General features: G+C 42.5%; 1 protein-coding gene across 1 annotated transcript in view; it reads right to left on the reverse strand.

Moving 5' to 3' along the window:
* UTP20 (UTP20 small subunit processome component) overlaps positions 1–12,134 on the reverse strand; it is a 102,080-nt gene that overhangs the window by 47,687 nt on the left and 42,259 nt on the right. Inside the window, exons 26-29 of the mRNA XM_006261164.4 lie at positions 11,764–11,930; positions 10,903–11,111; positions 3,071–3,214; positions 445–524 (exon numbers count right to left, since the gene is read on the reverse strand). Coding sequence (XP_006261226.2) covers positions 445–524; positions 3,071–3,214; positions 10,903–11,111; positions 11,764–11,930 — 600 coding nt within the window. The remainder of the gene's footprint in view (positions 1–444; positions 525–3,070; positions 3,215–10,902; positions 11,112–11,763; positions 11,931–12,134) is intronic.

A 12,134-nucleotide genomic window follows, 5' to 3' on the forward strand; every position in this document is an offset into this window, starting at 1 on the left:
ATATGGTTATTCTAGAATCTGTTGATTCCTTGGAAAAAAAACAGACCTAAAACTCACAGCCCTGCAAACACTTAATGCATGTTTAAAGTGCAGCATATTACGTATTTCCAGGATTGAGGTCCAGGTTTTTACCTACATTCCAGAAAATGGTACCGAAAAGTGAAGTCTGCAGTTTAAATAAGAGTGGCTGGAACTTGGGTACTGATGCATTTCATATTCTACACTCCCTCCCCTTCTTAATAATTCTATATAAAATACTGGAAACAACTGGAAACCAAGCATAACATTACACTCTTGTAAGTTTACATGTTAACAAAAACACTACTCTTTACAGTCATCTCATCCTGAAAAATGAACCGTTTCTCTGAGCTTGCAAGGAAGAATAATATGACCAACTTTGTGGTGTGTTAAAAGACACGACAGGTTAATCTTGAGGACATTTACCTGGGATTCTTGCTCCAGATATGAATGAGTTTGAGCAGCAGAGTGGGAGAATACTGGCTCTCAGAAGCAAGTCTGCTGATCTAAAAGAGGATAAATCACAAACAAAACAGTATGGCCACGTATACTGGAATATCCTATTATCATAATAAAAGAGTTCCCTGTGAATGTTTTTTAACAAACTCATTGAACCTCTGCTATATGTTTGGTATCTACTAAAAGTAAAACATCTGGTTTTACTGTAAAAACTGGATGCTACGATTTTACCATCTACCATTTTTGATCGCTATCAGGGAGTCTTTTTTGCATTCTCCCTGCCTACCATACAGTATTAGACAATATATCTCAAATTTGCATTCTTGTTGGCAGGCATTTCATCCATGTCAGCACAAGTATGGAGTTCTCAATTATTTATATGCTGTTCTTGAGCAGCAGTAGTGGGGTGTCTATCATGTTCTTTGGTTTAATCTCACAATGCTAAGATTAGGGGTTAGAATGGACTAGTCTGAACTGGAAATTAGGATTAAAGGAAAGCAGGACTGGAAGGGACCTCACAAGGTCATCAAGTGTAGCCCTCTGTTTAAAATAGGATAATCCCTGACTAAACCACCACAATCCAGTGTCTGTCTAACCTGCTTTGAAGGCTTCCACGCATGGAAAATGCACAACCTCTCTAGGTAGACTATTCAATGTCTGACCACTCTTGTAGTCAGAAAGTTCCTCCTAATCTCTGGCCTTTATTTCCCCTGCTGCAGTTTGAGTCCATTGCTCCTAGTCCTTTCCCATACATCCACAGAGAAAAGCCCATCACCATCCTCTTTCTAATTATCCTTAAGGTATTTGAAAACTTTTATCAAATCCCCCCTTACTCTTTTCTTCTCCAGGCTTAACCAGTAACCCTAGTTCTTTCAGCTTTTCCTCAAGTCTTGTCTTCTAGGCCCTAATCATTTTTGTTGCTCTGTGCTGGACTCTTTCCAACTTGTCCACATCTTTCTTGAAGTGTGGAGCTCAAAACAGGACACAGTACTCCAGGTAAGGCCTCACCAGTGCTGAACAGAGCAGAAGAAACACTTCCCTTGATTTGTAAGTGACTGATCTGTTAACACAATCCAGGATGCTTTGGCTTTTTTTGCAACAAGAGCACACTGTTCGTTCATATTCAGTTTATGGTCCACCATCACCCCCAGGTTTTCTCTATAGTACTACAACCAAACCAGTGATTCCCCAGTCTGTATTTGTGCATGCAGTTATTCCATCCCAAGTGCAGGACCTTGCACTTGTCCTTGTTGAATCTCACCCGATTGATTGTGGACCATTTCTCCAGCCTATCCAGGTCATTCTGGATCACAGCCCTGCCCTCTAGAGTGTTCATAATCCCATCCAGTTTGGTGTTAATGCATAACTGAAAGGGAGGCAATGATAGGAATTGCCCACTACAATCAAGGTCCTAGAAAACTTGGAGATGTTAAAAAAAATGGAAGGCACGTTTTTGGTCCTTGAAACCAAGTATCTTCCCAAATCTTATATAAAAAGGAATTGCTAACACAGTCCTATGGTTATTCTGCTAGGCTGGCTACTAATGCCAACTCTCAGCAGCAGATTTCACAGCAGTTAATATCATAAAAACCCAATTTCAGGCATAAACTTATTAAACGCATTTAAGTGATGCACAAAAAATCAACGGATTCTTCTGTCAAAAAAAGTATCTTCATGCTGCTCAATGACACACATCCCCCCTAGAGGGAGCTACTGGATTATGATAAAATAATATGGCTCCAGGGAGAAAGTGCTGTTCACTTCAATACATTAGGTCATGCAGGAGATCAGCAAAATTCTTTAAACCAGGAAGTGCTATTTACAGAAATCATCTCCCCAGTGCTTTCCAAATACAATGCTCTGTGCTACCATCAAACCTCCAATTTACTTGCTGACACACTGAACTTTAAACATACGCTTTGATGTCTGTGGGACTCAAACACATGCTTAATCCTTTGTTGAACTGGCTGAACTGGTGCTGGGCATAAAAAGAGACAGCTGATAGTCTGAGAGGACAGACAGTAATGGAAAACTTTTGCTGCCCCAACCAGTTGAGGTGCACAAACTTGCATTTGCATATAGCTAATTTATCAGCTATTTGGCTGCATCTAACATACCATTGTTGAGAGAAGAAAGAAACAAGGAAGGAATAAATAAGCAACATGAAATGGCTTAAGAGATACAGATTTTAAGTCAAGACAGACCACAGACCAGGAACGGTTATTTTATCAACATTCTATTTTATGTTATTTAGATATTTTCCAAGTCGAAGTACTCAGACACTTTACATCAGACAGATTAGGCATTTAACAAACTCTCTTGTTCCTTGTGAAATGTCAAAGCAAGTAGTCTGCCTCTGGTCTTTGATAACAGAAATACAGTTTTAACTTTAGCCATATTAATCTGTCAGTACTTTATGTTGAAGCTTGAACACAAAGAAGCTGCAGCATTAATAAGGTACTTGGTCCTGTTACTGAGCCCCAGTCTGGCCCTTCACACATACAACAATGCAAATAAATAAGATCTGTCCATTTCTGAACCACACGCATTACACAAAAAACACACAGAATAAAGTTATTTTGCTCAGTGTTACCTGGGGCCAGATAACTGCATGAAAAACTGCATCAGTCTCTTCCGAGCTAAAGGTGTAGGTCTCAAAATCAGAAAAAAACGCAGCTATGAGTTTGATCCCAAGACGCCTTAAATTTTTTAATGGGTTGATAAACCTTAGTTGGATCTGGGGAAAAAAAGTAAAGACAAAAACACCTCATTGTTACTACAATCTCCTTATAACATAGCAGAAATGGTTAATTACTCTGAAATGAAATATTATACTATGTCAGTTGCAAGAAAGACTCTTGCCGGAAACATTGTATGATTTTCGACAGTAAATTGCTCACAACAGCAACCCCTTTACTTTCTAAAATTTCAGTTTTCTGACTAAAGGCCCAATCCACCACTGGGTCATTATGCTTAACTGGGATTCCACAGGGACACAACTATCTATTAGCATGTAGCTTTCCTTGCAGAATGGAAAAAAAAATACACTGTGGGGTCCCCTGAGCATCTGTGCTGGGGTTGGTGCTATTTAATATATTCATAAATGATCTGGACAGGGGGTGAATAGCAAGGTGGCCAAGTCTGCAGATGACATGAAATTATTCAGAGTGGTAGAAACAATAACAGACCAAAAAATGTTACAGAAGGATCTTACAAAATTGAGCAAATGGGCTACAAGAGGGCAGATTGAATTCAATGCTGGTTAGTGCAAAGCTAATGCACAGAGGAAAAAATAACCCAAAATACGCATATACCATAATGGGTTCTACATTAGCTGTTACCACGTAGGAAAACGCTTTTGGAGTCATGGTGAACAGTTTGTTAAAAACATCAGTGCCGTGTCCACTGTGGCAGGGCGCTGTAGGTGCCTGCCACTTTAAGGGCCAGAAGACAGCAGCTGGCAGGTGCCTGATGAGGGTAGTCATTTTGGATTCAGGGCTGCCCATATAAACAGGGCATTTTGCTGCTGGAAGGCCAGGCAACAACACTGCCTCACTCCAGGGGTGCTGGTATCACCTGGAGGTAAGGGAGGAGCTGTAGGGGATGGCTAAGAGGCTCCTGGTCCTGGACATGACCTAAAAGCACACCCTGCCAGGAGTGGGTGGCCTGGTGGGGCTCTCAGTGGCGCAGGAGCCCCCAGGAAATGCCAGGCCAGTTACCACCGTGGTGAAAGGCGGCTCGGGGCACCCTAACCCCAGCCCTCATTTTTGGGTGCGTCAGGTGCCACCAGAGGTAGCGGGGGCCAGGCACGGCTACGGCCACCTGAGCCCACCCCAGTGGAGGGGATGGTGTGGAGCCCCGAGTAGAGGGGGAGAAGAACTAGAGGGATGAGGGCCCAGTACACAGACAGACCCTGAGTGTCACCCCAAAAGGGGCCCCGAGTGTGCTTAGACCTGGTTGGGTAATTGGCTGGCCACTACCCCGGTGAGGGTCACAAGAGAGGCCCAACAGACAGTACATCTGGTACCCAAGGAAGGGACTAGCTAAGCTGATGACCAAAGGGTACCCGCTCCAAGAGGGAGCAAGGCGGCATAAGTTGTCAATGTGAGAAAGAGATCCTGTGAGAGAGGGTGGAGTGAGTGAGACCAGGGTGAGAGGCAGGCGGTATGAATGTGTGTGACCTAGGCCTGACAGCGTCACCTAAGTATGCTCTGGCTGTAGGCTGGGGACACGGGAACATCTGGATGCCATCTGCGAGGCTTGGGCCATGGTGTAGGGGAGGTACGGAGCTGCAGACACACCCAAATATGGGGGTGCAGTAATGGGCAGCCTCCCGCCTTATTTATCAACTTATTATTTTCCAACAAGGTGTGGCAGGTGAGACGAGTAGGCAGCATGCCCAAAAGCAGGTGGGGGGGGGGGGGGGGGCTAGCTGCGGCTAGCGGGGATACCCACTTTTCCACATCCACCAACAGTCAAACAGGCAAATAAAACATTAGGAATTATAATGTAGGAAATTGTAAACAAAACAAAATCTCATTATGTCCCTTTATAAATTTATGGTGCTTTCACACCTTGAATATTATGCGCCATTTTGGTCCTATCATCCCAAAAAAGAAGAACTAAAAAAGGTACAGAGAATATAAAGAAGTGCCATACCGGGTCAGCCCAATGGTCCATCTAGCCCAGTATCCTAGTCTCCAACAGCGGCAGAAGTGGTAGCTATACAGGGAGACCTTAGAACTGCGCATCTCTAGAGTGATCTATCCCCTAATTTGATACCCTCCGCAGCACCCACCATTTATTAGGTTACAGCTGCTAGAGGAAACAGCTCCAACTATTCTACTCATTAACATTAACAGATCCATCTTCCATGAATTTATCCAGTCTATTTTTGAACCTGGCTGTTCTATCTGCCTCCACCAATTAATTGCCTGTGGCAATTAATTCCACAAGCTAACTATGTACTGGATTAAAAAATTGCTTAGTTTTAAACCTGTCATCTACTAATATCAGTGGTTCCCCCTCATTCTGGTGTTCTGGGACTTAGTGAACATCAGTTCCCTGTTCAGTCCCATACCCTTCATATTATAGACTTTTATCATATCTGCCCTCAGCCTTCCTCTTTCCAAACTGAAGAGGTATAGCCTTTTGAGTCTTCCCTGGTATGGCAACTGCTTTAGGCCTTTGATCATTTTGGTTGCCCTTCTCTGTACCTGTTCTAACTCTACTAGATCCTTTTTGAGATGCAGAAACCAGAAATGCACACAGTATTAAAATGTGGACACATCATAGATTTATATAATGGCACAATGATATTCTCCATCTTGTTGCAATTCTATTCTTAATGCTGCCTAACATTTTACTGGCCTTTTTGGTTGCCACTGCACACTGAGCTGATGTTTTTAAAGAAGTATCTACAGTAACTCCAAGGTCTCTTTCCCGAGTCATAACAGCTAATTCGGAACACAGCACTGTGCACATATAGTTGAGGTTATTTTTCCCCAAGTGCATTATCCTTGCACTTGTCAACACTGACATTCATCTGCCATTTTTATGCCCACTCACTTAACTTGATGAGGTCTTTCTGAAGCTCCTCTCTTAGGACCTGATTACCCAAAATAATTTGGTATTATCTGCAAACCTGAAGATTTCACTGTGTACCCCCACTTCCAAGTCATTGAAAAGGTTGAACAAAATAGGGCCCAGCACAGATTCCTACAGGACCCCAACTTCTGACTTCCCTCCATCCTGAAAAGTGACTATTTAGCCTTGCCCTTTGCTTCCTATTTTTTTAACCAGCTCTCAGTCCACAAATGAACCTTCCCTCCTAGTCCATGGCCATGCAGTTTTCTTAAAAGCCTTTGGTGAGGGACCTAGTCACATGCTTTTTGAAAGTCCAAATACATTATGTCAACAGGATCTCCCTTGTCCACATGCTTGCTGATGCACTCAAACAACTCAGCAAATTGGTAAGCTAGGGTTTCCCTTTACAAAAACCATGTTGATTCTTCTCAAGCAGAACATATTTGCCCATGTGACTGGTGATTTTATTCTTTATTACAATTTCTACACTTGCCAGTGATGGAAGTGAGACGTATTGGTCTGTTCCCAGGATTGCCCCTGGATCCCTTTCTGAAGATGGGTGTTATGTTATCAACCTGCTAGCCCTCTGGCACAGAGACCATTTGTAGTGATCTGTTACATATTATTGCCAGTAATTCTGTAATTTCACCTTTGAGTTCCTTCAGAACTCTAAGGCAAATGCCATCTGGTCCTGGTGACTTGTTATTATTCAGTTCATTGATTTGTTCCAAAATTGCCTCTGCTGTTACTTCAGTGTGATCCAACTCTTCAGACCCATCTACTAGAAAGGATTGATCTGGCATGGGGAATTTCCTCAGTATCTTCTGCAGTAAATACTTATGCAAACAATTAATTTAGCTTCTCTGCTATGGATGTCTCATCCCTGAATGGCATCTTTTACACCCCAGTTGCCTAATGAGTCCACTGGTTCTCTAGCTGGCTTCCTGCTTCTGATGTATTTAAAAATTATTTTTTTTTACTATTAACTTAAGCATCCTGTGCTAGATGCTCCTCAAATTCTGTTTTTTTGGCTTGCCTTATTTCACTTTTATACTTAACCTGCCAGAGTTTGTGAGCTTTCCTGTTTTCCTCAAAAAGACAGAAAGGATAATCAGGGGCACGGAGGGGCTTCTATACAAGGAAAAACTAAACAGGCTAGGACTTTTCAACATAGAAAAGAGATGACGGGGGGGACAGACAGACAAGAAAGAGGTTCACAAAAGAATAAATGGCACAGAAAAAAATATATAGGGATTTATTATTTAAGCACTTTCACAATATTAGAAATATGGGCTATAAAATGAAATTATTATGTAGCAGATTCCTAACCAAAGAAAGTTTTGTTTTGTTTTTTTCATGCAGAGCATAATTTACTTTTGGATTTCATTGCAACAAAATGCTATGGAGGCTGATAGTTCAAAAGTTCTCCAGCTCCAAAGGGGAGTTGGATGAATTTATGATAGAAAGGTCCATCAATAGGGACCAAATCTGGTAGATGGGGTGCAGTTTCTGAGTTCCTAAAACTCTGAATGCTGGAAGCTGCAGTAAGAGACAAGTGGGTATACAATTTTGGACATGACCTGTTTCCCTTCCTCCACTCTTTTTGAATGTGTGAAACAAAATATTGGGCTAGATGGACCTGTGGTTTAACCTGGTAAATGGAAGTTCTTATGCAGCTTGCTGAAGGACTGGGGCCTAAAATGCTGCAAACACTAATTACACCTTTTAAAATCAAATTACAGCATTTGAAGACAAGATGGCAGGCAGCTGCAAGTAATCTACGTAGTCTACCTCCAACCAAACAATTCAAGTTTGAGGATCTCTAAGAATACAACAAAAATAAGCTCCTAAAAGTCAATATTCATTTAGTGCATGGAAACCTACTAGGAGGAGGAAAAGGACTCAAGCATGGGGGCGAACAGAGAATGTGAATGTGGGAATATTTTTTCTACAAGGATGGTAGAGGGCTATAGTGTTTAGTTACAAGCATTACAGGTTACATTGTATAGCTTTTCTTATGAAAGACTTAAAACTTTGAGGTAAAACACCCATTAACCCACACATCTGTTATAAAATGACTGTATTTTCTCACATACAACATGGCCCTGAATACACAATGCACATTGTTTTAGAAAAGCAAAATGAAAGGGGGGGAAAAAAGATTTTCCCCGAGTTATAGCTGGGTACATCTATCCAACACAAAAAACCAGCTTCCCCACTTAATAAATACATGCTCCCCAATTGGGGCTGATTTCAGGGGAAAAAGATGAGAGTTGCATGCAAGAAATGTCATATAATGGTGTCCTCTTGGTGAGAGTAACATTTTCAAAAGAACCTAGCTGACAAAGAAGCACAAGTCCTACTATCAAATATAACTTAGGCACTTAGTCTCGTGGTAAATCATGAAAACTGAGTCCCATAAGTGATTAAGACAACTTTGAAAAACTTACTTTCTACCATACACCTCCACTGCTAACCTAGCAGTGACCCAGAAAGCAAGTGTATTTTGGAAAAGATTAAGGGGAAAAAAAGACTAGAAAAACATCTGAGCATTCTCTAGCCCGTTCCTCAGCTGTCATTATAAAGAGCACACCCTGCAGGACTGCTGTTCTAATAGTGTTTGGCCTTATTTCTGATATTGTGAACTGGAGTAAAAGAGGAACTTCAACAAAACCTGCTTCCTACATCCAGGTAAATATGAGTTTGCAGCAGTTGTTCTGCCACTCCCCTGAAAAGACACAGAGCAATTCCATGCTGAGTACAAATAGCAGAAAACAGTAAAACTGTAACTCAGTTTAAAACTATCAAAGTAGATAGTTAACTATTTGGGCAAGATTATGCTGCAATACATGGAACCCATAGGAACATCTTGTAATAATTATCAAGGATATACAGATTTTGCACAGTCTTTGCTGAGCTTTTAACACCTCGCTAACTAATGAAACGTTAAATTAAGTTAAACAAATGACAGTGTGGCAGCACAAGTGACCCCTCCAAAGAGTTACTCAATTACAATTGCTACAATGAGACAGCATTACTAAATAACTATGACTACAAAAGGCGTTACTCCATAAATGAATTAAACTGCTTTCAAAATTCTGTCTTCCTTGATTTAATGTTTGTAGGTACACGTAATCCCCTATTGTAATTTAGATCATGGAGTACTGCCATTCTAAAATTACCCTCCTTCTTGTTACCGGCTCGCGCTACACCATTTAGTAAAGCATACAGGGAACAACAGTAACTGGCACACAATCTTACAAAAAAAATTAAAACTAGTCAAATTCTAATTCTATTCATGGACAGATCTAATCCTGTTTTTTTTCCTTGCATATAGAAAAGAGCATCACTGACCTGCACTGTTTTTTCTTAATATATTTGAAATTTAGTGTTAGTCTGAACTACTAAGCACTGGCTGAAATACAGATTCAAGAATCACTACTTCTACTTGAATACTTCCACATTTTAAGACTAACGCTGTTGGTCTATGCATCTATACTTATTTCAGCAGCAATTATTTTGGCTGGAGAGCCGCTTAATGAGTTTTGGTGAGCTGTGGAGGGCCGCATGTGTAGCCCCACCCCTTGACAGCTGCCCCACCTGCTGGTTGCTATATTGGGACCAGAAGTCCTGCTCCCTGACCCCGGCCACCAGAAGTCCCTCTCCTTGCCCCCCCAAAAATACTTCTTTTGTATTGAGGGGGTTGCCACCTTAGAACCAGAAAAAAACCAAATCATACACTAGAAGTCGAACACCTATTATAACGTATTTTAATTTTATTACAAAAAATACTTGTCTTGATTTGTGTTTGTGCCCTGTATATAGAAAGAACTTCATAATAACGCAAAAATGAAGTCTCACTCTTTTACATTGTGTGTGGAGTATGGTTGGGGATATGTGTATGGTGGGGTGGGGAGGGATGTGTGCATGGTGGGGTGTGGGTGTGTGTGGGGGGGTTGTGAGGAAGTGTGGGTGTGTGGGAGGGACATAGGGTATTTAGGGGTATATGTATATGTGGGGGGCTGTAGGGGCAAGGTGTGGGTGTGTGAGGTTTGTGGGCTGTGATGGAGGGTGGGAGGTGTGGGGCCCCTCACATGGTGTGCAGCCCCAGCTACCAGCAGCAGCAACAGGCGGGGGCTCAGGGTGTTCGTGTCCGGTGCAGGCACTGGTACCCAGTGGGGCTTCCCCCAGTGCGAGTGCAGGAGCTATAGGCAGGTGGCCCCAGCAATACAGGTAGCCAGGACGGCTGCACTCCTTGCCCCCTGCATGCAGCACCTGCCTGCTGCTGCTGCGGGCAACAGGGGCTGCATGCCATGTGGGGGGATTGTGTGCCCCCCAGCCCCCACCCTCCGTCACACCCACACCCTGCCCAGCCAAACTCCACGCTCCTGCCACCCCCTTGGGCACAGGCTTCGTGCTTCTGCCCAACTGCAACTCCACCTCACCCCTCCCGGCCCCACCACTTCCCTACATGCTGCCCAGAGCGAGACACACATCAGGGAAACCAAGCAGATTCCCATGGAGCAGCTGTAGCAGAAGCCCCACCTGGATGCTGCTGCTGGCTGGGCCCTTCTCTGCAAGAGGGTGGAAATGAGGCACAATAGGGTATATTGGGGGGTGTGCATATGTGTGGGCATCTCGCTTCTATCCTCATGGGCAGAAGGGCTGGACAGGGCACAATTCATTGGGAGGTATCAAGAGCCATATAAAAATGTCTGGCAGGTTGGATCTGACCTGTGGGCCATATTTTGCCTGCCCCTGGTTTATATCAAAATAGTTGGGAGGGGAACAGGGGCAGAACCACACACACACACACACTGAATACTGTGCATTTCTTACCTTCTCTCTTTGCTGAAGGCTGTAGGATATGGTTGCTGTCATACACAGTAAAATCTGCAAAATTTCAGATAGATACTGACTGATCAGATGTCCCATGTTTTTCAATACAACCTCAAGGCTATTGAACAGACTGTGCTGACGACCTAGAGGCAGGACTTTAGATAAATCCAGCTGTGATACTGTTTGGAGCACTGCCATCTGGCAAGGTCCTGGAAAAAAGAAGGGAGCAGAAAAAAAATATATCAGTTCACCTTTACTTTTGACCTGTTAGGACCTAATTTCAATGAGATTAGTCAACAACTGAGTTATGATTCACTGTAAGGGTGGCCAAATCTGACTGTAAGTGAGAAGTTCTTTAAATTGTCCCAACTCAGGTTCTTAAATAAAAATCAATCCATGGAACGTATATAGCCCTCATTACTATAGCACTGGATCACCTTATAATTTTTTAATAGATGCATGTATCCTGTGGTATTACACTCACCAGCTCTTCAAACATGAAGGATAATGGTTGATATACAAGGTTTCAATATTTTGGAAACTATCCTGACACTCCAGAGATCTGGGTTCAATTCACTAGCCCACTGCAGATGCATTGGGTATCCTCAAGTAAGTCACTCAGGTTCTCCTAGCCTGATTATGTAAATTAGAAGCAACACATCAGGGAAGAGGAGTCAAGAGCCCTGGGAGGTCCCTCTTCTAAACCAAAAGTTCTATGGCTTCTTTATAAGAAGCCTAAGATACTAAGGGGTACTGCTTTTACCCACGTATCTAAGCACTTTAGAATCCTTAGTGTATCATGTAGTACACACAACACACCTTCCAAAGAAAGAACAGAACATCTTAAAAGCTTAAATGTACCATTGCTGAAGTGTTTCACAGGTTCAAAGAGCAGATCCAGGAACATACGAATTTCCTCAGGCAGCGAACCAGCAAGGAACCTCAGAACAATTGACATCCGAGTGCCTGCAGCAGACTTGCCCTGTGTTTTGCTTCCAGTTTTGTTTCTCATCCGCCCATACAGAATTCTTTAAAAAAGAAAAAAAAAGAGAAAAGAAAAGAAATTGCCTTGGTTCTCTACAAACCACCTTGCATCAGCTGGTTCAGTCTTTGTTTAGATAGGAAAACCTGAACTATGTGGCTTAAATAAATGTTTCCAGATTATCATTTCCATTATGATCTCTCATCTAGAGATCTCAACAAAGGACCTGCCCTTGCTCCCACTGAAGTCC

The sequence above is a fragment of the Alligator mississippiensis genome, chromosome 4, assembly GCF_030867095.1.
Source record: "Alligator mississippiensis isolate rAllMis1 chromosome 4, rAllMis1, whole genome shotgun sequence".
Lineage (NCBI taxonomy): Eukaryota > Metazoa > Chordata > Crocodylia > Alligatoridae > Alligator > Alligator mississippiensis.